Consider the following 23,646-nt stretch of genomic DNA (forward strand, 5'->3'; position numbering starts at 1 on the left):
TGTACCCCGATGGTACAACAAAGATTTTCTTTTTAAATTGCGGAAACGAGTGAAATAGTGAAATAAAATTCATAAAATAGAGCAGTTGGAGTTAACAAATCTGGATCTGTATTGTATTTATAAAAAAACATAAAGTAAATACATTTAAAAAAAAGCTCAATTTCGCGAAAAAAACAATGTCTAGAGTATACAGCCACGTTAAGTTACCAGAAAAATCTAACAGGTCGATCAAAGAGGTACAGAGGTCGATACTGCTGTCGATAAATCTATTAATGATTAATGAAGCAATGCATGTTTTTTATTATATTTCTTACGTCTATGCGGTGTATTATTTCGTGAACCAAGAATATTACAGGGGATTCCCACAATGGCATATCCTGTCCTGATCATTGTGTACGTGCAGAGACTTTCTATCACAACTGTAAACTTGTGCGAGTTCTGTTTATTTTGGAAGAGTTAAGCGGTATTATTATTCGGATAATATATGTTCCTATTTCCCTGACTGAAAAGGGCAAATAACAACATTTAGACAGTTAAGTATTGGAACTATTATAACTGTGCAATAAAAATGGATTGGGATGGTAAAATCCGGGGGGAGGGGGGATTTGCAAGATTTATTGGCAAGCCAAAAATAAGGCATCATGCAGTTATTGTTAACTACATGTATGCACACAACGCATGGACACTCACAATAGGCAATTGACCCCTATCGGTAGCGCTGTGTTGTATATAGGAAATGAACTAGTTAGCGTCATATATGAAAAAAGTATAAAAGCTATGATTTTAGTACTTGCTCTATGTTTTTAATTACTTATTTTTTTCAAAATATCTGAATTTTCAACCCGGTACAAGCTTTAATAACGGGAGACCATGCATTTGTATGAGAAAGAAATATACCATCCATATCGAAACTTGGTCGCATTTGCAAGAGGGGTGTCACGAAACCGTAATAGGTACAAATTTACTTTCTGTCAATCAAGTATAATAACGGGGGACAGCCTTGATGAGTAAATGACAGCATACCAGTGAAAAAATACCCCCAAACTCAGTCAGTGGAGCTCCGCCCGTAAATGTCAATAGCGTCATTATCGATTGGATTAGTCGACCGTAGCGGACAATTCGATCGCTCATTGGATTAATATTATCACGTGGTAATAAATGTGCATTGGACAATCGATTACTATAATGGTTTAGTACTACATATCTCGGTTTAATCTTCACTAAGCGGGTTTATGGCTGGACAGGTCACGGTGAATTTGCCGTGGACATAACTGCACTATGGGAAAAGGTTGCAACGTAGGTTACTGGAAAGTCCAGAATATATTTACATTTTTGGTACATATTTGCTACATGTTTCTGTTTTCTTCGCTAGTTATACGTCGCACTCAGTGTCTAGGGTAAAGATAAATGCAAAGCACACGAGACTCGGCTGTTTCCGTAACTCGGCTTGAAAACACTCCTGATAACAACGCCCTTGAACCGACGTTAGGCTTCCTGCTGTATGTACATGTACATGCATTGCACTTGGGCATACATGTATACAGCTATGAACGTGATCGATCCGACGCCATTAGACCAATAGCTCAATAACTAGATATAACATGCTCATTTAAATAAAGTTGAGGAATCTGATGGCTATAAACTTAAGTGGTGTGGATTATGGAAGCACAATATCACACTATGGCGAAGTGTCAACACCTGGTATGTATACCAGCATAATATATTAGTGGTGCTCATCGGGCTAGTAATAACAATGCAAAAGTGCGCGATCCGCAGATTGTTTTTGAAACGCGCTTTATATATCACAGCAGTATGAAGCGGGTAAGAGGGGAGTAGGGAACGGGGAAGAGTGCCCCTCGGGTGGCTTACCGGTTGTTAGTCATGTATTGCTATCATCATTAAGATTCAGAAAATGTGTAGTTTGACCAGTATCCGACATATGATTCTTGAGTTGCAGGCAAAAAGGTCAAAGGTCAAATTTTGGGACCACGGGCGTTTACAACTGACCTAAAATTGTTCATTTGGCAAAAACAAATCTAAATGATAAAAGTTGCATTGTTTTGAATGTTTTGTTAAATAGGTAAACACCACAAAATAGGTCAAGGTCAACACGGCTCAATGGAATTTGATCTTCTTTGTCATGTTACCAAGGTAACAAACCACTTGAGATATGACAAACTATTCTTTTTTTTAAAGCAGAACAATATGAGATTATTCTAAATAAAATCAGAGACTGGATTTGGAAAGTTATATGAGCATATCCATGTATTATCCATGTTGTATTGCATATATGCGATTATTATTAGGGGTCTCAGTAATAAAACTGAATAAAAAGAAAAATTATTTTGATATGCTTTCTTTTTTCTTTCAGATGTAAAAACATGATAGCCCCGGAAGTAATTGGATATAAATATTACAATCGTCCAAACACTCAGAGGACGAATATGGCCGGTCCTTCTACTGAGAGGTAGTGAAAGTATTTTGTTTTCCAATAACATTTTTTTACTCCCCCTCCCCCAACCACAAATATATATAAATACACTATTTTTCCCTGGGTGCCCACTTTGAACCACACATCGTCGTAAAAAAACCCTTCATCCTCATTTCACTACTGTCGATTTCAACATATGATGCTCATTTGCGCGTTGATAATCTCAGGAACAAAATATCCAGTAGGGAGATTTTAGGGATAAGTGTACCATAATTCACATTTTGTACCATATTTTAGCATGACAACTTTCACAACTAAAGCTAACAAACATTTATTTATCTAATAGAGAGAGATAAACTTATAAAACATTACCAGAGCCAGTCGTGTAAACTGTAATGAAGAAAACAATATTTGTATTTTTGGCTATTAATAGATATCAGCAGAGCAACACTTGGATAAAGTTAGATGTCCTTGTTTCACCAAAATGCTTCCAACATAGAGGTGACAAGACCAAACTCAACATACATACATTCTTGAAGCGGGAGAGAGGTCCAAAAGCTGAGAAGATACACGTCTCATTAACACCAGTGTAAGTACTGAAGAATTAACAAACAAAAAGAAAATAAAGAACAACAATGCTAACACAAGTGAAGCATTTCCTGGGGAAACTTCTGTATAGTGGAGAAAGTTAGTAATTGGTGGAAGCAGTATAAGTTTAAAAATTGTCATCTGTGCGAGGAATTTATATCATATCATATCATTTTATTTGCCAGTAAAAAACACATATACATATAAAATATTGCACAATATCAAAATTACACACAAATATATAAATTACACATGCAAAGATATAAAATGTTAACTATGGAAGGTTATAAAGCAAGAAATTGAATTGACCCATGTTGGAGAAAATAGAGAGATGGCATGCTTAACCAGGAACAAAAACAAAGGACAAGAGAACCACTGGCAGGGATAGCCAGATAGTGACAAAGTCACTTTCAAAGTGGCTAAACCTACGCAAAGGATATATAAATTTAAGTCTACAGTGGACTTTGCTTTACAAGAACGCAGAACAAGTTTGGACCAGGATATACATTATTCGTTTAGAACATTGTGTCCATCAGAACTTTGTGATCAACAAGAAGAAGACTGTCGGACAAGTAACATTCCTATCTATGTATTTTATTGATTCAAAAAGTGTATGTATTTATATGTTATCAATCATATGACGCTTTAACTTCAGGTTTTGTTGTGCATTATGAAGTGAATTTGGGTAAAATGGTTTTTTGGCCTTGATTCATTTGCGACTCGTAATACCATGCATCATGCATAAAACCAAAATCTTGAATCACTTATGTTTATCTTCTACAGAAATATCGGTGAAGAGCCCCAAATGGTGCCTGATTACATCCGCTTTCAAGGCAAAGTTCAACTTCCTCTCCATTGGTTAGAATGGGAGGAACCATTATGTATCAGGTACCGTTACTTTATTGATGGCAAGAAGGAAAGCCATCCGAAAGATGTCAAGAAAAGACTTCTCTGGATACCATCTAATCAGCAAGGTAAAGATTGTATGCCATGATGTTATGATGTTGTGTGTCGTTTGCTCGAATTTCTTTGCACAATCATTAAATTTCATAAATTTACTAATGGAAAAACACTATGTATACTTTCAGTCATCTGGGATTTGATCAATTAGTAGATAATTAAATCTGGTCAACCAGAAAAACTCACTTTTGGTCAGATGGAATCACCGACGTTTCGGCCAAAACCTTTGGCCTTCAGCTGGGTGGATGATTTAGGGTCATCCGAGGTCAATCGATGAGGAAGTAGCTTGATGACCCGATCCCAACGATGTGACAGATTCACTCTAACGCCCCCGCTCCTGTTGAGTGACGGTTGTTCGGCTCGTACCCACACTGCTTCTTTGACTCCCCGTTCAAACCATCGGGGTTCACGGTCCAAAATGACAACGTCGTCAATGTCAAAACTGTGACCACTGCCCTCAAGGTGTTTGTAGACGGTGATTCCATCTGACCAAAAGTGAGTTTTTCTGGTTGACCAGATTTAATTATCTACTAATTACTAATGGAAAGATAATTTTGAAAAGTACGCCTAAAGTAAAATTTAGTAACCGACATGAATTAAACCTCCCCATTGTAAAACTATACTCGGAATATTCTGCTTCTTAATTGCTATGTTGTAACTAATATGATGTATTTTGAAACTACAATATGCAAGCAAGATACGCTTTCTGTAGTTTCAGGAACTTTCAGATGAATTTGGAGAATCCAAGAGATTAACAAAAAAATGGACTTTCAACCAAAATGTTTTGAAATAGCCCAATCTATGCACTTCAAAATAATTTTGACAATTTTATTGAAGACATGTGATATTACTTATTCATTGTGAACAACTTGTCCCAGCACATCCCTTTTTAAAGGGGTTGTTATTACGTGTACTCTGACAGGTGTATACCACCACCATGATTATCCTATTTACCTATACGATGACCTCGAGAACCCCCGTCCAGAGGTTGACTCATTGATAGAAGATTGTAAAGTATCTGTCGCCGCTCGTGATGCGCAACTTACATTTTTGACGTTCTTACCACATTTGACCGGGAGAACACCAAGTTATCAACAAAGGCTCATCGATGAAGTGCCGTTTCAAGATGTTGCAAGGTGTCTTCAGGAATCGGGGAAAGCAAATATGCGAATTCCCGGGGATTTTGATCACAAGAAAGTAAGTCACTATACATACATTATGTTTCATTTCATTCGGCTGCGAGGCAAGAGAACAAAAACCTCTACATTATTATAGCCATCTGTTTAACGGGGTACTACACCCCTGCCCAATTTTGTGCCTTTAGGCTATTTTTGCATTTTTCTCAAAAATTATAGCGCATTGGTGACAAGTAAGATATGTATATTATAGGGACAAGGACTACAACTACTGCACTGGAAATTTTATTTCAGCACAGACAACAGCTGTGGAGTTGCAGTCAAAAATGAGGGAAAACCAATATTTGATCAATAAATCAATAACTACTTACCTTGAGTTGCTGAATTTTCAGTGCAGTAGTTGTAGTCCTTGCCCCTATAATATACATATCTTACGTGTCACCAATGCGCTATAATTTTTGAGAAAATTGCAAAAATAGGCACAAAATTGGCCAGGGGTGTAGTACCCCCTTAAAACAAATTGTCCCAACAGCCTCGGTATATATCTGAGAGTACTGGGACGTTCTTTGTCTGAGTTCATCATATGGTCTCAATGTGTCTTTTGGCAAAAATATCTAATTTAATTTGAAAGTAAATAGCATGCAAGTTTCATATTTCCGAGGAAACCGATATGAATACCGCAAACGTTCGCCTAATGGCGCACCTAGGCTCCTTTGCCTTGGGGTAAATTTCATGTGCAAATAGAAAGCTTCCTCCTCTGAAATCCCAACAAGAATTAAGGTTCCGTGCCCTTATTTGCTAGTGGGAATTATGCGAGGGCACTTTTAGGGTGTACTTAAAATGTCAAGGGAGCCCATAGCGCCATTAGGCGAACGTTTAATGTATACAATTTGCATTAAAAATTGACACTAAAAAAATAATACATTAACATTTTTCCAAAAAAGGTTATACAAAAAAACATAATTGCATTTATTCTGGTTTTTCTATAAAAGATCAATCGTGACATGTTTCTGAGACCAACAAAATAATGATCCCAAAGATCAGTATAAAATGCATGTAGTTTTTCTATTTTCGTGACCATTTTTATCGTTTTCTGGCGCCACAAAGTTGTTATATTCTTTATATCAGTTTGAGGGTAGTCGTAGAGATCAACATGTGAGACAGATAAGGTGAGTAATGACATGGGTACTGTTATAGCTTATTAAAGGACCGTTCACAAACACTTGTTAGGGAGGGGCCTGATATCAAAAAGGGGGGGCTGAAAAGCTTTGACCCTCCTAAGGGGGGGGGGGGCTGAAAAAAATGACCACAAATTTGAGTTTGTATGCTTTTCTATGGGGTTGACCCATACTTTTCACGTCAAAAAGGGGGTGACCTCTACGACTACCCTCAAAACTGGGGAGATTTGAGATCTGTAAGGGGGGGCCGAAAATTTTTCGCGATGAAATTTTTTTTGCATCAGGCCCCCCTGACAAGTGTTTGTGAACGGTCCCTAACTGTATTGTACATAGTGAGAAACATCCCCCGGGACATCCCCTAGTATTCCGTTAACAAAATGTCAGTATGATAACGGTCAATGTCTGTGCTGACGATACTAAGTTGGATGTGGACATACTGGACAACTACTTGTGCAGCACAGGGCTCACGTCTTGGTAAATCCCATAAGCCTTTGCGAATACACATGAGATGTCGTCTTTTGACGTCACGCCGGCTAAACGATGTGCGCATCGGCGCAGATCGGCGTGACGGACTCACAAAGGCTTATGGGATTTACCGAAAAGGTAAATAATGTAGTTTGTATTTCTTTCATTTAACAGGTACTCCTTCATCATATGTTAACGGAAATTAATCTACCACAAAGCCAAACTTCACTGTATGATCTTGACCCCAAACATCAGTTTCTTTTGATCATTCGAGTGTGTATGTTAATAAACGACAACAAACTAGATATTCCGATGGAAGAACAACAGATGATATGTTCACGCCTTGTACTTCCAGACATAGACAAAGAGGAAGTTGATGAGCTAATTAAGTTTGTCGAAGAATCATGTCCGGAGTAAGTTAGAACGTGGATAAAAAAGAACGCATCATGCATGACATGCCCAAGTCAATTGATTCTCAATTATGAATATGAGACCTGCTCTTGCGAAATCCGGATAGAGTCGGTCGGAAAATTATGATTGGAAATATGTCTAAATTCAAAATGCTCAAATTGCCAGATGTAAAATGATATATCACATATTATATAACTCATACAAAAATACTTATCATTTGATTGGTTAATTACTATTGATTATTCATTCCATTTTTAGAAAAAGACGAATGCACTCCTCGCCCGAGCAATAGTCCATTTTCCATTGCACCTCACCAATTATAGGTGTGGATAACGCTTCTAAAATAAATACAGGTTTTAATATCTATTTAATTAATTTTGTTTTCCTGGTGATTTATAAAATTAAGTGGATGAAAAAGAATTTTTGTTATGAGCTATATAAAACAAATATTGAATGTTTTTATTTGTTCAATGGAAAGAATATTATCATTTGGTGAAATACAGGCTGAGTCAAAAAGAAGTAATCTCATGATTGAGGGGCTGCAACTCGAGATCTGCAAAGAATCTGCTAAAAATAAAAATACCACTGGAAAGAGCAAATTCTATACGTCTAAATAAAAAAAAGAATTGTTGAAATTGCTCACAGCAAACTAAAGTTATACTCATTTGAATACAACCACCCATTTTTGTAGCTGCACACGGCTGATTGATTTTCATCCATTTCAATCTCGACGAATCAGCAAAGTGCTAACAGGATTTATTGTTGAAAAGACAACTTTTGCTTTTAATTAATATTCAACAAAGTCCATTACGGTACTATAGTTTGTAGGGATACCAATTCAAGTCTTTACGAACGATCCAGCATAAGCTTGATTATGGAATGTTGGGTAAAGGATTGAGCTGATCTTTGGTCTTGCTGTAACGCATGTCTAACTCTAGCAATGGTCACTAATGATCTAGCAGTTCGTGGCCTGCCTGAAGCTTCCGGCTGTCTGTTCCTTAGTGTCCCATGCACATTGAGCTTGTTCACATTTTTATATACTGCTACCTTACATGAAACCCGGTTAGCTGTAGGAAATTGGAGACGAAAAAGACGCTGAACTTCAGTGGGACTCTTAGTTTCATGATACTTCGTCGACAGAAACGTGCGCTCCCGTGCGGTAAATTGTGGTGCCATGTTGTCATTTGGCCCGTTTTATTATAATGTAGTACAATGAGGTAAAATTCATATTGAAAAGAGCCCTTTAACATGTAGGAATTATTGATCGAAACCACACCTGCCACAGAACTTTGAATATCGCGCCTTACCAATCAATATAACAGGTATACCCCTACTTGGGAAGTGAAACCGTGTGCAGCTACAAAAATGGGTGGTTGTATTCAAATGAGTATAACTCGAGTTTGCTGTCTGCAATTGCAACAATTCTTTTTTTATTTAGACGTGTAGAATTTGCTCTTTCCAGTGGTATTTTCATTTGTAGCAGATTCCTTGCAGATCTTGAGTTACAGCCCCTCAAACATGAGTTTACTTCTTTTTGACTCAGCCTGTATGAACTGTTTCATTCAATTCGGCAAAGCCTCGTTGAATGGAACAGTCCATATTGCACCTCTTGAAAATATTCTTACTGTTGTACTCATAAATATTCAATATTTGTATATTATCTAATATGTGACATATGATAACTTTCAATCTTTTGTCCTTCAAAAACACAGCTTTAGAATCAAAATTCGTTTGTTTTCTGTTGATTGTGTCATGTTTATTGGACTGTCTCTCAAATAAAACCTTGGCGACTTTATGTAGGTTTTGTGAGAGCAGATCTTGTATGTTGACTTGGCCCTTTTGTTCAAAATTCAAAACTTTTCAATTATGCTACAGTAGTTTAGTAACAACATGACCATTTGATATAGCATTATAAGCTTGACTTCAATTGCCAAACTATACTGTTGTGTATTTTATTTGCAGAGCTGGAAGTATCCTGCAAGCATTTATCCAGAACATGCCAGATACTTGTTATGGATGGCTTCAACTGCTACCGTTGCTACATTTTCTTCGGAAAGACTGTGAACCGTTTGGTGATGCACTTTCCGTTGATGAAGATTTGGACAATCCAAGGTTTTGGGGAACTCATGAGTTAGATCGCAATAATTCACTGAACGCATCGAAACTTCAGTACGTATTGCCAATACTTTGGGAGCCAAATCCCATATTTTGGTAGCAAGTGACATGTTGAGTTATAAAAAGATGGCCTATATTGGTGTTTTCTATGGGTCATGGGCAATAACTTCTATGCATAGCAAATTTATTATATTTGTAGCCTACTCGTGTTTACTTTTCCAAACATTGGTAAGAATTGCAAAAAGGCACTGTCAACCCAGCAAACTCAACTGTATTGAAAATTTTTGCCTGGACCCATAAATGCATACCAAGAAGTAGTCAGACAATTTCATGCTTTTCCTCAAAAATGCATAATCATTTCACCATTAAGCACGAGAAGCCAGGAATCTGTGTCTACATATTCATAATAACTTCTTTCCAGCGAAGATTCCGGGAGAAGATTATATCAATAAGCACATTAAACTGATATAGTACTCTTTAATTCTGTTTTGTAGCGAAACGAAGAATAGAGACTCTTTTTTGATAGTACTGAATTCCTTGTGCCCGCTGTTCAAGATGGACGTGTTGCTTATACGGGGCTGTCTTTGGCTGCAGTGTTCGCCTGAAGGGCTATTACTGATGCTGGAAAATGTGGATGTAGCTTCGCATATAACCACACATACCCTTTGTGATGCAATGATTAGAGCAACCACATATCAGCAATCACCACCTGATAGCAAAGTACGTCATTGTAGAACCTTAATAATAACACTAATAATAATAATAATAATAATAATAATAATAATAATAATAATAATAATAATAATAATAATAATAATAATAAAATAATAATAATAATAATAATAATAATAATAATAATAATAATAATAATAATAATTTCATGCACTGTTCTTTGCCCTGCAGTGTGCGTACGCATCGTATTTTGCACGTACGTTTTAAATCGCCCGCCACATTTCATATAGTTCAAGAAAGCCATTGAACAGTGTAGAGGTTCGTTAAAGCATATCGAAAGAACAGTCCCTCGCATTTGTTGATAAACAATGATGTCAAGTGGTCTATAGGTTAATAAATACGTATCACTGTTTTGGAGTGGAATTGTACAAAATAATGCACGCGTAATGAGATGCGTATAATGCACGAGCCCCGCAGGCTAAGTGTCTTTGACGCATCAACAGTACTTTTGCTTCTCATTACAAGTGTATTGTTTTGTACAATCCAAATCCCAACAAGTGATGGTTATGATGAATGGTATTTATTTTGTATTTTTCGATAGACTACGATAGACTTTCGATAGAAATATTGACTACGTGTGTAAATCAGCTTCATTTTTCAAAAAAGTATCTTATGGTCTAATACGACCACCTTATTTATAACTCAAGTTTCAGACTCTAGAACAAATTTTGTATAAGACGTTCTCCTTGTAAACAATTTGTTTAATTGCGACACACGTACCGTACAGCACGAAACGGAATTTTTGCCTTGGTGAAATCCTGAAGGCTTTGATTGGACCTCCCCCCCCCCAAAGATTTTTATCCGTCACAAAAAAGCACGCGTTTACGGCCAAACGACCTAAGCTAATCGTAGATCCATCCTTTGCGCTCATTTTAGTGATTAAATTTGTACCCCAGCACCTTACCCGGGGTAGGAACAGCCGTCAAAGATGACCATAGGGGAGGGGAAGGAGGGATGGGTTGGTGAGACCCACCATTGGTTTCTACCGTAAAATCAATGATTTTCTTTTATATTGAGGAGAAACGTCGGTGAAAACCGTGTTTTTATGGAATTTTTAGCCGAAATCAATTTGTACATAGCCAGAATCTCCCAAATTTGCATGGGCGCCCTCACATTATGACGTCATAGCGACATTATGTTGGGAATGTTTGTACTTAATTTGGTATCACTGGATAGAGGAGACCATAGCTATATATTAGTACCAATTAAAACGGTATATGACGTTTATAATTGAAACTGGGGTGCAACAACACCCCTTCGTAGTCCGTGTTACAAAATATGGCTCAGTAGTTTTAGTGTTAAACTCGTCACTTCACTCACATGACACGAATAATGCATCTGCCACATATCGATATGCGATAATGGTTGTAACAATTGTTATAAGCGCGTCTACTAAACAAATGAAAAAATAAAATGCATGTTCTGTAAGTTATTAATGTGTTTCTTATCTCTTTCACATACATACAGTGTCTGTTGACAATACTGGATGTTTTAGTGCAGCGAGTGAGAAGGTAAGAAAGAAGCACAATTTCTTGGAGACTTTCTTGGAGACAAAATAGTTCGACGCTTCTATAATCCGTGGGTTCTCTAGTCCGAACACGTGCATTTACCATTTGCAAGTCCGAAAAAATATAGATATTTCTAGTGTCGAGAATGAAAAGAGGTTCTATAATCCGAATTTAAAAATAGGTTCCTAAATCCGAAATTAGACAAAGGTTCTAGTCAAAAATTCTGTAGTCCCCCTGATTTCAGAAAAGATTCACTGGTTCGAATAATTCTTATGGAAAAAAAAATTAAATTAGAGGCTCTCTAGTCCGAATATCATGAATATGGAAGGGTTTCTGTGATCTGAAAAGGCAACCCTGTTCTTTAATCCGAATCAAAGAAATTTTTCTTGGGTCCATTATTTTACTTTGTTTGTACGAGATTTGCTCGAACAGGGGGCCATTAAACGTGTTCCAGATGCAACATATACCGTGTCTTTGTTTTCATGATTTAAAGTATTGTTAGAGTAATGCAAAAAAAGCAATATTATCAGGACATTCTTTAAGTGTTTAAAACAATTTCGTTTTACTTTCCAGTGCAAAAAGTATCAACTTGACGAGTTACCAAAGGTTAATAGAAAATATCTTGAGAAAGACCAAAACTATCGATGGAAGCCAATGCCAAGTTGTATACAAGGTGATAGACGTTTATATAGAAGCTTTCTCAAAGTTGAGACTGATCGAAATCACCCGAAATATCCTATGTGAAGAAACCAAGGAGTCGCTGCAAGTTGTGACAGCAGAAATCGGGGTCTGGCTGAAAGAGGCGTTACCTGGGAAGATTTGTTCAGATGATGAGCTGACGTTTTCCACGGAAGATGAACCAATGGTATATGCCTTTAAAAACTGGAACAGAATAATGCATTTTTGTTTTAAATTGAAAATTAACAACAACCAAAAAAAAAACCAAGCAAAAAACAAAAAACAAAACAAAAAAGATCAAAAAACCTGTTGAATTATAATATTCACCATGTTTGTTGTTGTTAACTCGCATGAGTGCCATGTACCTTTGAACAATCATTAGCATAAGTAGCTGATCTATTGTATTATTATCCAATCGGATGTTCAATATAATACATGACGTTTCCAAAAACACCAAACAATGATAAGCTTACCTTTGAACCCGAACATTTAAAGAAACCAACTAAAAGGTTTCTTGAAGCTTAGGCGTTTCAACAATTACTAGTATTTTAAAATAAGAAATGACATGCAATTGTGCCTTTTTATTTTTGACTTTTGTGCTATATTGTGCCTATTATCTGATCGCGCCCTTAAGTCAGACCCGATCAAAACAATTGTTGAATTATATGAGAGGCAAACCTTAGTTAACACATTTGCTAGTCAGCCAAATTCGCCTAGACCGGGGCACAAACACAATACATATTACATAGCAATTAAAAGAACAGCTAGTCAAGGAATCCTACATAAATATGCATCACTTGACCCAAATATATGATTTTTGGTGATAAGACAATCGCACATGGAAATTTAGAGGGATTTTGATAGCAGTTCCACATAGAAAAGCTGCTATCATCATGAGACTAAGATCTAGAAATACCGCCGAAATGCTGTTTTGTTTAATAGCTGAATCTTTTTGATGAAAGTCAATCTTTGACAAGATGTAACGGAAAGTGCTATGACAAAAAGGTTTTCAGTTTTGGCTTTCTTTACTCAAGGGCTTTAATTTTAATTTGATAAATAAAATGATGCAGTTTGATGGCAAATTTGAATTCACCTTTCATACCTAAATTATAATATTCATCATGTTCGTTGTTGTTAAATCGCATGAGTGCCATGCACTTTTGAACAATCATTAGCATAAGTGACTAATCTATTGTATTATTATCCAATCGGATGTTCAATATATACATGATCGCGAATTAAAAAAAAAAAATTATATGAGAATCACATTCCTCGTATTCTGAATTCACTTTGGTGTGTCTGGTGTGCTCTCAAAGTTGTACCCAGTTACTGACAAACAAACAAAAATGCGATTTATGCTTACCCAGCAAACACAAAAACGTTTTTAAAACGTTTTATATAAGTTATATTTTGGGTTTTGGTTTAGGTAAAAACGTTTTAATAACATTAAAATGTCGGGTTATATAAAGGTAATGAAATCGTTTTAAAACGTTTTGTATGAAAACACACTACAAGAATATTTTTAAAATGTTTTCGAAATGTCATTGTAAACTATTTTTGCAAACATTTTTGGCCAAATATTTTGTCAACACTTAAATAACATTATGTTAAAATATTTGCACCCAGCAAACACAGAAATGTTCTGTAAATGTTTTTTACAAAACGTTTTAATAACATTTAAATGTCGGGTTATATAAAGGTCTTGAAAACATTTTAAAAACGTTATTGTAAATATTTTGGGCAAACATTTTAAATATTTTTCAACCCCAAAATAACATTCTGTTTAGAATGATTTGTACCAAGTTTTCAAAAATGTTTTTGGAATGTTATTAAAACGTTTTTATACCCTTTATATAACCAGACATTTAAATGTTTTCTGTAAAACATTTGTGTTTGCTGTGCAGGAAATTACCAACAAATGTTTTTTAATGTTATGAAAACGTTTTATACCATTAATGTACCCGACATTTAAACGTTTTCTGACAACCCTTTATAACCTTTTGCGAATGATGTCGAAAACGTTTTGTGTTTGCTGGGTAGATACTTTTTTTACGTTAAAGGTATTAAAAAAGCGAATATTCTCGGTCGCCATTATAAGTCATTGTGTTAATTTTAGATTTGGAACAACATATTTGTGCTCAGTAACAGCATTGAGGAGGAGGAATATAAAGAGTTGTGGAAGACGCAGATGAGCAAACATCTAAAAGCTAGATTTTGGAATAACGTATGTATTTTTACTTTTACAAAAAATTCCAATGACATGTTCGTCCGCACACTTTTGTTGGCATTGATGTAGCAATGTAACTGCATGTAGGTCTACCTATAGTGGTGGGGACGGTGCTTTCTGTTACAGTATTTACACCAGCGAATTCTACCTTCTTGCAGTTCAATAAACGTTTTAACAGTTTTTTAGCAATGAAAAGTCCTTGCAGAATGTACCGTTTTTATAGCGTTACCGTGTTTTTGACACTGAATATACATGTATAAATTAAAAATGCCAATTCCGTTAGAGACAGCCCGTTACCTATTTTATACTTTAACTAAGCTCGAGTAAGCTTCAGCGACGATCGCGTCAACTTCCATAGTAAAGACTTGTCTGTGATATGGGTTCAATTTAGAAGAGCCCTGCAGAGCTAGTAAGGTAAAGAACACATCGGATGGTATCTGAGTTAAGGTTAGATTAACCCTAATCCTAACCTTATATTACTTTATGTTTTTGATGAGCTAGTCCTAATCTGCATTACATTATAATGTGGGGGTATGCATGTTTAGTATATTGTTCACAAATGACAATATTGTTTAATAGTTCAAAATAGATAAAAAGAATATCATATAAAATAAATACATTGTTTTTCCTGCAGCTGAGTTCCAATGCGCTGTCTTTAACTGCTATTCTACAATTATACTGCCATGACGACAATGCACAAAAATATTTCGCACTCTACGAAGTCGCAATGTGCGCTCTGGAAGAACTTGTCAAGGTAATCATGTGTTTAAAGAACAATATCATAACACTTTCAAAACTATCAAGGACATTTAAATGAACATCAAAGCAAAAAACAAAAAACAAAACAAAACAAAACATACAATGAAACGTATCCAACTTAAGTGTTTTTCATATAACACAAAAATCACCCATAAGAAATTGAAAGGCGCTTTAAGCGATTCAGTAGAATAAAAACCAATAAAAGTGTCACTGGATATTTGTACGCATATGTGCCTAAGTTAGCTAACACATTCTGCAAGTAATACAAGCAATTCTAAGGATAGCACTTGACATTCTTGTCTATTTTTTCCTATGGACTTATAGACACATCATCATGATCATTTTACTCAACTTGACTTGATTATGAGAGCATCAGACATATCGAATTGCATATTCTCATGATTCTGAATATGAAGAATGTCCTTCTGATATCAAATAATTTAGATTTTTTTGAAATTCGCGATAAAATACACATTTTATGGCAAAATATTAAAAGTTGATATTTTTTATATTTATCAGTCCCCGAAGTAAACTTTATAAATCTAATGATATGTACTTAAAGTGTATGTAGCTAAAGTGTACCTAACGCCTCGAACCGAGGCTAAAGTGTATGTAGCTGGGCTGAAAAGCCGACGATCAATTGAAAATTTTGACCTTTTGTATTGAAGATATGGATTTTCCCCCAAAACACCAAACAAATTAAGGTCTTTTGGGGAAAGATGTATATCTTCAATATGAAAGGCTAAATTTTTCAATTGATCGTCGGCTTTTCATCCCAGGTTCACACTCCTTAAGTTCATATCATTAAATTTATCAATTTTACTAAATATCAAAAATATCTATATGGCCGTGTGTTTTGAACTCGCCACCCTTAGCGTTACATCACAAATATTATGAATTTTTACACCAATCAAGTTTCAAATTAGAATATCTACACAACTATCAACCCTAAACTAGCAAAAGTATATATTTTTGAAAAGCTGAAGGCATAAACAATTCAAATATACACATTTCAACTCATTGTACAGGGTGACCTTGAAGTTATACAGGTGGAATAAAAAATTCCAAATAAAAATGGGTCACTTAATGCATTGCTTATTACTAACTTGCAGTTATAAACTGAAAGTAAACAACATTGATTTGGTTAGAGGTTAGGGGGGTCCTACTGACTGGGGAAGAAAAAAAATCACAGCTGTTTGGTAATCTCAGAATACAGGGTGTCCCAAAATATGTTCAAATTTTTTTTACAATTCAACATATTTTGAACTGAAACATTTTACCCCTAACCCATACAGAAAAAGTAAGTCCATATTTAGATTCCTCATCAAATTTCTTCTCAGAAAATGTATACTTTGACTATGATAGGATAAGTTATTAAATATTTACAGCAACTTTTAGATTTTGAAGACATCCGCATTGCTTACTACAGTGTTTAATATGAAAACGGGTAGTTTTGTACGTAAAAGTTTGTATTTTATAGACTAAACCAATCATAAAGAGTTCAAAATGATTAAAAACAATTAGCATAATTAATAACATTTCACAAGAGCTCTTAACCATGCCTGTAGCCCATATGGATGCAAAGATATCAGTTGATTCAACGTGCACACACAAAATCTATATTTCTCATAGACTTTGTACATACCGCCACCGCCACAACCGCCACCGCCACAACAACCACCTCGGCCATTCTTAACTCAAAAAATTATAACTCCACTATCTTAGCTGATAAACAATTCTCCTTTGGAGGTCTGTTAGGTCACTTATTTAGCTACAAAATGACACCAAACACACTACAATACCTTTTGTGTAAGCAGAGATATAACAATTTGAACGAGTCTCGATTTGGAAAAGCGTAACAAAACCACCATTTTTGGGTGGCGAGTTCAAAACGCGTGGCCATATATCAAATTTTAATAATTTGTCATATGTCTGGTGTACACTCAGCTCCCACAAAAATACTATGCAAATGTTAATATCGGATTCCTTATAGGCAAAAATATTTCTACAAATTGTTTACGGTTTCGAGGAGAATACTGATAGTACCGGAAATATCTCAAATATATCGCTTTTTTTAAAACACGTTTTTTAACAATATTTACAAATACATCTATGAATATTCTCAATCATCCAGGTAGTTGAATAAAGTTAGATTAAGTTATAAATCTTTGCAACTGGACTTACTGTTTTTGTTGACTACAGTATCACGTCATATCTCTGACGCTTCATTAGGCCTAGTGATGTGAATTGGCTCTGTGTTATTGACCTGTGACGTCACGGTGGTAGGAGTGATGTCCAGTTGCAAAGATTTATAACTTAATCTAACTTTATTTACAAATTAATACAGTCAACGGATCCGTTCCCAGACAAATGTAGAACTACAATGTCTAAGCTATTAGTGGAGAAATACCAGTGTGCTAAACCATCAACGTTGCAGAACCTCTTGTCATGGCCACCATTTCTTGTATTTTTCAAAATGCGCGGTAAGTTATAATTGTTATTTTTGTGTTGTTAATGGGACGTGTTGTAAAAGCTAAATTCGTCCACCGAATCCACTGGCTGCACATTTTTCCAACGGTAAAAATTGCAGTCGTGATACAGAGAAGTAGTATTTTGTGATGGTTGTTAGGACTTTTCCCTAATCAGACGTGGAGTGTCAGTGTGGAGTACTACCAGAATGACCATCGTACAGTTTGATCAGCTCGTAATCGGCGGGCCTTATAACATCGCGGATTAATATCAATATATTTTATTTGGAGAATGTCTTATGACATCTTGCCAGAAGTATTACAAATTATTAATTGAAGTCCTCTAATTTATCTACTTTCTTAAAAATGCAAAATATAGACCAGACAGGTCAACTATATCACTCTTAGCGTGGGTCTACTTTTTAGCGTTGTGATAAAAGTCAAAATATCGTACGTGCCTGCTAAATATTGTTCTTTTCTTAGTGTAGTTTACGACGTCAGGCGTAATTAATGCGCAGCTTCAAATCGCGAGCGTTCATTCAAAGCGCTTACGTACCCACGCACGCATTCAAAGACTCCGCTTAAATGTTATTAAGACATAGCTGCCTGAACGCTTTCACCTTACTGACTGCACTATAGACTAAAACAGCCATAAATTTAAATTTATAAATTTTGCAAAATAGACCTCAGCATGTTGTGGGCTGCCCTTATAGCTCAGGGCCAGTATGTCTGGTAAATAACCCAATATCACATCAGTATGACCTCAGAAGAAATTCAGTATGACCTCAGAAGTTGACCTCAGAAAATTGTGGCTCAAAATTGACTGAATAAAATCCATTATAATTCCATTCTTATTTTGTTTATGCTTTCAAAACATTGCCTCTATCAAAGGCTTGATTTATTAATTCGAAATATATATAGAGTATGCATGGTTGTATAAAAATACTAGATAGAAATGGACAATAGACTTAGACTACAAGTTATTCTTGAACCTGCTAAATCCCACAACAATGAACGTATTTTTTTCACACGCTACAATACAGCAAGCCAAAGAATTTTAAAAGATACCAGTTGTGTTCTCCCCTCTATATCCAAAGTAAAGACAAATATATCAAAATTAAAACAAGCAGCCAATACATGTACTCTTTAGCTCTGATTTAAGAAACGGTGAACTAAAACCTAATGAAGAAACGAAATCAAAAGTTGCACTTTTGTGTTCTAATCAATAAAAGCATGCCGCTAGTTTTAACGTGCTAATCAATGAAAGCACGGCGCTAGTTCTCTTTTCGCGAACGCTTTGTGTCCAAATCAATAGGGCATTCAATGGAGCAAATTGCAACTTTTGAATTGGCATCTTCCTTGGGTTTTTGGATCGTCGTGTCTTTATTTCTTGAAAAATTTCAATATACAGGGGTGAACATAACTGGTATCTTAATTCTTTGGCTTACTGTAGTTGCTGTCGTATTTGTTTCAGCATCTGGAAGAACTGATATACTCTCAGAGGAATGTTTCGCGTGTCTCGAACAAATATGGTCAGTATTCCAAACCTGTTCAAATACAGTTATTACAGGTTCTATAACCATAGAAGAGCTTAAGCAGACAGTAGCACACAGTAGTGTAGCATACACAAGACGTTTTTTGGAACTATACCAGCTTCATCTAGCCGCAGATAATCCTCTTGAAGTGGACGGAAACTTAGAGGAAACCACACAACAATCAGTACATAGACACAGGGAAGATATGGAACGTTTGACAGAAATCCGCAAGCAAGAAGTGGAACGTTTAGAAGAAGAGAAAAGGTTGAATGACAATCTCAAGCGTGTTTGTAATGATTTACGTTCAGGTAATTCAAATCATTGATTTATTTAATACCAGTGTATTTATTTTAAGATCGTAGGCCTAATAAAGTACAAGTAACATCTTTATTTGAGTCTCTTCTTCAGGATACCCGTATTTTACCATCGACAATATCATTGATAAGCGAATAAGAGAACGTTGAAACTTATAATAATTTACGTCATTTCTGTTTTAGTGGACAATGCTGATGTTGCAAGCAAATTGGCCCAGTTGAAGTATCCAATAAAACTAAGCGAGGTTTGTACGCCAACTGCACTTGGAGATAAGCTATCACGCCCTATCAACACTGAAGAAAGCTGTTTCTTCAAGCATCCCAAAGAAGTAGAAGACATGCTACATCCACTTATTCCGGCGTTCGAGAGTTCTTTGTTCAAAAGAGCAATGCAAAACAAGGCAAGCGACGTTCAACAAGAGAAAAGGGTAGCAGAAGAAGGATTGATGTCTATCCCAGAAATGACGACAACAGTTTGGCAACCAGTATACGACAGTATGAAAACCTTTGTTGATGAGCTTAGAGATGGCACTATTCGGCTTGTTAAGATAGAAGACATGCTACAACATCTTGGAGACGAACCAGAAAGGCTTAAGGAGGAGATAGAAAAAGTGAGTTTTGGGTGCCACCTAGATAATAGCTGGTCCACAAAAGAAGCAATAGTGTCAAAAATGAAATTGAAGACAATTCTCAGCTTTAAAAAATGACAAATTTACCAGTAACTTATCCACGACACTGGTACATACACCCCAACACCCCGTAAGCACATATACGGTATACATCAACGCCCACATACGTACTCTATTTGCATACATGCATATTTTACGCTCAGGTGGACACTCAGTATTTTGCATACAATACTAATAAAATGAAGTTAATTTTTGTTATTCGAATCATAGGTTTTCAACATATATGGTCAGCAAGGAATCAGTGATGTAGTTCAAACCAGGTGTGATGAGATAACGAATTATTTCGAACTACAACACTACAATGAAACAGCAAGAAAAATAATAAGGCTCAAAGAGGACTATGGATTGAAGGGTGATTTTGCGGCAATTCAACTGCTACTTGAATTGGTACTTGTTTTAAACATATCGTTTTGTATTCTAGATCCCCTGTGAAAAACTCAGCTATAATTCGTAATTCTAAAATCATGTAACGGTTAATGGCATGCATTTTTTACACTGGTCTGTGAGGAAACTCCTGTAACATGTCTATGTCATATGATATACAGATCATCTTTGCATTTGTCCTTAGAACAAAAAAGAAGAACACAGCAGAACTTTACAAGATGTAAGTAAAGAAGTACAACACTTGAGTCTTCGGCTGAAAACGGTAGCGGAGTATGACCAGCTACAGTACCTCGAGAACCTCTCCGATACGCAATCCAAAGAGCTTGTAGCATGGATTCGTGAAGAGATTGATGGTACGTGTTTTCTGTATGATGATACAAGCATCAAATCCTGTTAAAATAGTTATATTATGATTACACACCACACACTTATGATAATCGTCATATCATATGATCACACATCTTTTTCTTACAGATTTGGAAGAGCTTGAAGTCTTCGTTGATCTTGCCGCCGGTGACACTGATGCTGAATTTGCCACAGTCTTGAAGTTTCACCATGCTGCCACGGGTCACGCTGCATTTATCTTCGACTTCAAAGAAACCTGTGACTCAAACGTGTTCCTCGATGTGTTGGAAAGTTTGTCATCTACTTACAGAATTGATCCTATTCTTCAGTCCCAGTGGGTAAGGTTACAATATAACGAATATACAAGAGAATAGCCTACATCACTATACCAATGAAAATATTTTCTATTTTTGTGGGACATGACAGCACATCAAACATATCGAATTGCATTCTGAGTACGAAGAATGTCCTGATGATATCAAATAATTGATTTTTTTAAAATAATTTTTAGCGATATAATACAAATTTTATGACAAGGTATTTTAAATTTGATATTTTTTCTTTCATATTAAATATATACATTTTTCTCCAAAAGACCATTTTTGGGGGTTTTGGGGGGAAATCCATAATTGTTTTATTTTCAATAAAAAAGGTCAAAAGTTTCAATTAATCGTCGGTTTTTCATCCCAGATACGTACACTTTAAGTACATATCATTAGATTTGTAAAGTTTATTTCGAGGACTGTTTTAAAAATATCAACAATATCAATTTTTAATCATTTGCCATGTGTATTATATCGCGAATTTCAAAAATTCAAAAATATTTGATATCAGAAGGACATTCTTTGTATTCAGAATGCAATTCGATATGTCTGATGTGCTCTCATGTCCAACAAAAAACACTGTCCAAACGCTTATACCAGAGCCCTTAAGGTATTGATGAAGAAAAACATTTAATTATCCGAAAGTAGTCTATATAGAAACCGTCATAGAAATAAACACTATATTCTGTCATATTGAGACGAATTTAGCAATTTTGTTGGATTTGTTCGGGTTGTGACAACCCTGGATAACCCAAGAAAGCCTCTATTGAAGCTTATTTCCATTGGGGTCCATTTGAACGCCGGGACGGGTTGGGAACAGTCAGGGGTTAACACCCTACTCTTTTCGAAACTGGCTGCGAGATACATGTACAGGTATGGCTCTCTGCACACAGGACCGACGGCTTAACGTCCCCTCCGAAGGACGGAGTACTTTCATGATTCATTTACCCAATTCTAAATGAACCATGGGGAGAGCGGAAGTCTGAATTTAATCTACAGATTTTGCTAATTAATTTCAGACTTTTTTTAAAATCCTAGTCAATATCCCAGCAAATCGCCACCGCCGGGAATCGAACCCGGGACCTCATGCACTAAAGGCAAGTACCCTAACCATTGCGCCACGCTCTCCCAATGTGCTTCATAGGTCGATTTTGCATGTTCTTAATACTCTTGTTCTACAGGAAGATACAAAGTCAAACTTAACCCGTCTAAAACAAATCAGAAACAATATGGATAGCTCACCATTACAGCAAGCTGAACTCATCAACGAAAGAGGTGTTTACACTATTGGGAAGTATGAAGCAGACCAGGTACATAAAACCAATTTAAATCACTACTAGGTCATAATGATTTGTTTATGTAACATTTCGATAACTCGCATAATTTTTGATACACAATTGAGATATTGCGATTTCAAACCATTTCAAACGCCAATTCGCTGTAGAAGTAGTGATGTAACATGAATAATGTCATAGCGATAGGTGAAAACAATTTTGAATGTATTAGAGAGATTGCGATTTTCCAAACGTAGACGTAGACCGTACGTTTTTACGTTAATACGTACGATTTTACGTAGCTATGCATCGCAGTGAGGCCACATACTTAACCAACGCTCGTGTGGTGGCGCTATGTCCTATAGTCAGTCAACTGGTGATTTGTTTTGCATGCCATCCTACCTACGTCATACTTAAATTCGCCCAGTCCCATTTCCATAATATGAAATTTAAAAAGGGAATTTCAGTTCAGCAGAGGTGGGCCTCGAACGCACGCCGAAGCTACATACAGAATACTCCAGAAAAGTCCAGCGCGCTAATCCATTGGGCCACATGACTTATTGGTAGCAAATTGACTCCAACATTTATCGGGTATACGCTGGCAAAGTGACGGGTGGGGGGCAAAGGGGGGCAAGACAAATTTTAGGGGGAGGGCACCTTTTGGCGAAAAATCAGTTAAAAATTTTGCCATTATTGAAGCTAAACTGGTGAAATATGGTACAGAAAGGGAATAAATTCGCACTTTTTAGGTTAAAATGGCAAAATATAATGTCAATTTGGTCAGAAACACAAAAAGTCTTAAATGTCAGGGCGGCCACCATCCCACAAGGGGGGAGGGTAAGACTTTTCACGGGGGGGCAGCCCCTGGCTACGCCACTGGTATAGACGTTAGGTTTCCCCCTTTTATTCAAGATTTTTGCATAGAACCCCAAGATAATTTAAGAAAATGGAAGATTAGATTACCATAAAAACAAAACAGTACCGTAATCTTTTCAGGGGAGGTGGCAAATCGACATATTTTGCGCAAAATTGCCGCAAAAGGTAGACATTTACGTAATTTGGGGCTTTTTGCCTCAAAAGGGGAGCAAAAGGGAAAGAAAAATATTTGGGGCCACTGCCAAAGAAT

General features: G+C 36.1%; 1 protein-coding gene across 1 annotated transcript; it reads left to right on the forward strand.

Annotated features, from left to right (window-relative positions):
• The first annotated feature begins 1,543 nt into the window (after positions 1-1,543).
• LOC140150057 (E3 ubiquitin-protein ligase rnf213-alpha-like) lies at positions 1,544-22,586 on the forward strand. Its single transcript, XM_072172061.1, has 18 exons — positions 1,544-1,701; positions 2,372-2,467; positions 2,865-3,020; positions 3,803-3,993; positions 4,902-5,176; positions 6,933-7,171; positions 9,132-9,338; positions 9,779-10,004; positions 11,484-11,527; positions 12,098-12,470; positions 14,319-14,426; positions 15,064-15,183; positions 17,536-17,671; positions 19,131-19,499; positions 19,689-20,116; positions 20,763-20,931; positions 21,053-21,261; positions 22,428-22,586. Exons 2-18 carry the CDS (start codon positions 2,382-2,384, stop codon positions 22,584-22,586), a joined length of 3,495 nt encoding a protein of 1,164 aa, XP_072028162.1. The 5' UTR covers positions 1,544-1,701; positions 2,372-2,381.
• The last annotated feature ends 1,060 nt before the right edge of the window (positions 22,587-23,646 follow it).

This window comes from Amphiura filiformis, chromosome 4 (genome assembly GCF_039555335.1).
Source record: "Amphiura filiformis chromosome 4, Afil_fr2py, whole genome shotgun sequence".
Taxonomy (NCBI): domain Eukaryota; kingdom Metazoa; phylum Echinodermata; class Ophiuroidea; order Amphilepidida; family Amphiuridae; genus Amphiura; species Amphiura filiformis.

Coding starts and splice junctions, on each gene's coding strand:
- LOC140150057 (XM_072172061.1), top strand. CDS start 2,382: ATGATAGCCCCGGAAGTAATTGGATATAAATATTACAATCGTCCAAAC. Junction 11,528..12,097: donor TTAGTGCAGCGAGTGAGAAG/GTAAGAAAGAAG, acceptor TTTACTTTCCAG/TGCAAAAAGTATCAACTTGA. Junction 21,262..22,427: donor CTATTCTTCAGTCCCAGTGG/GTAAGGTTACAA, acceptor CTTGTTCTACAG/GAAGATACAAAGTCAAACTT.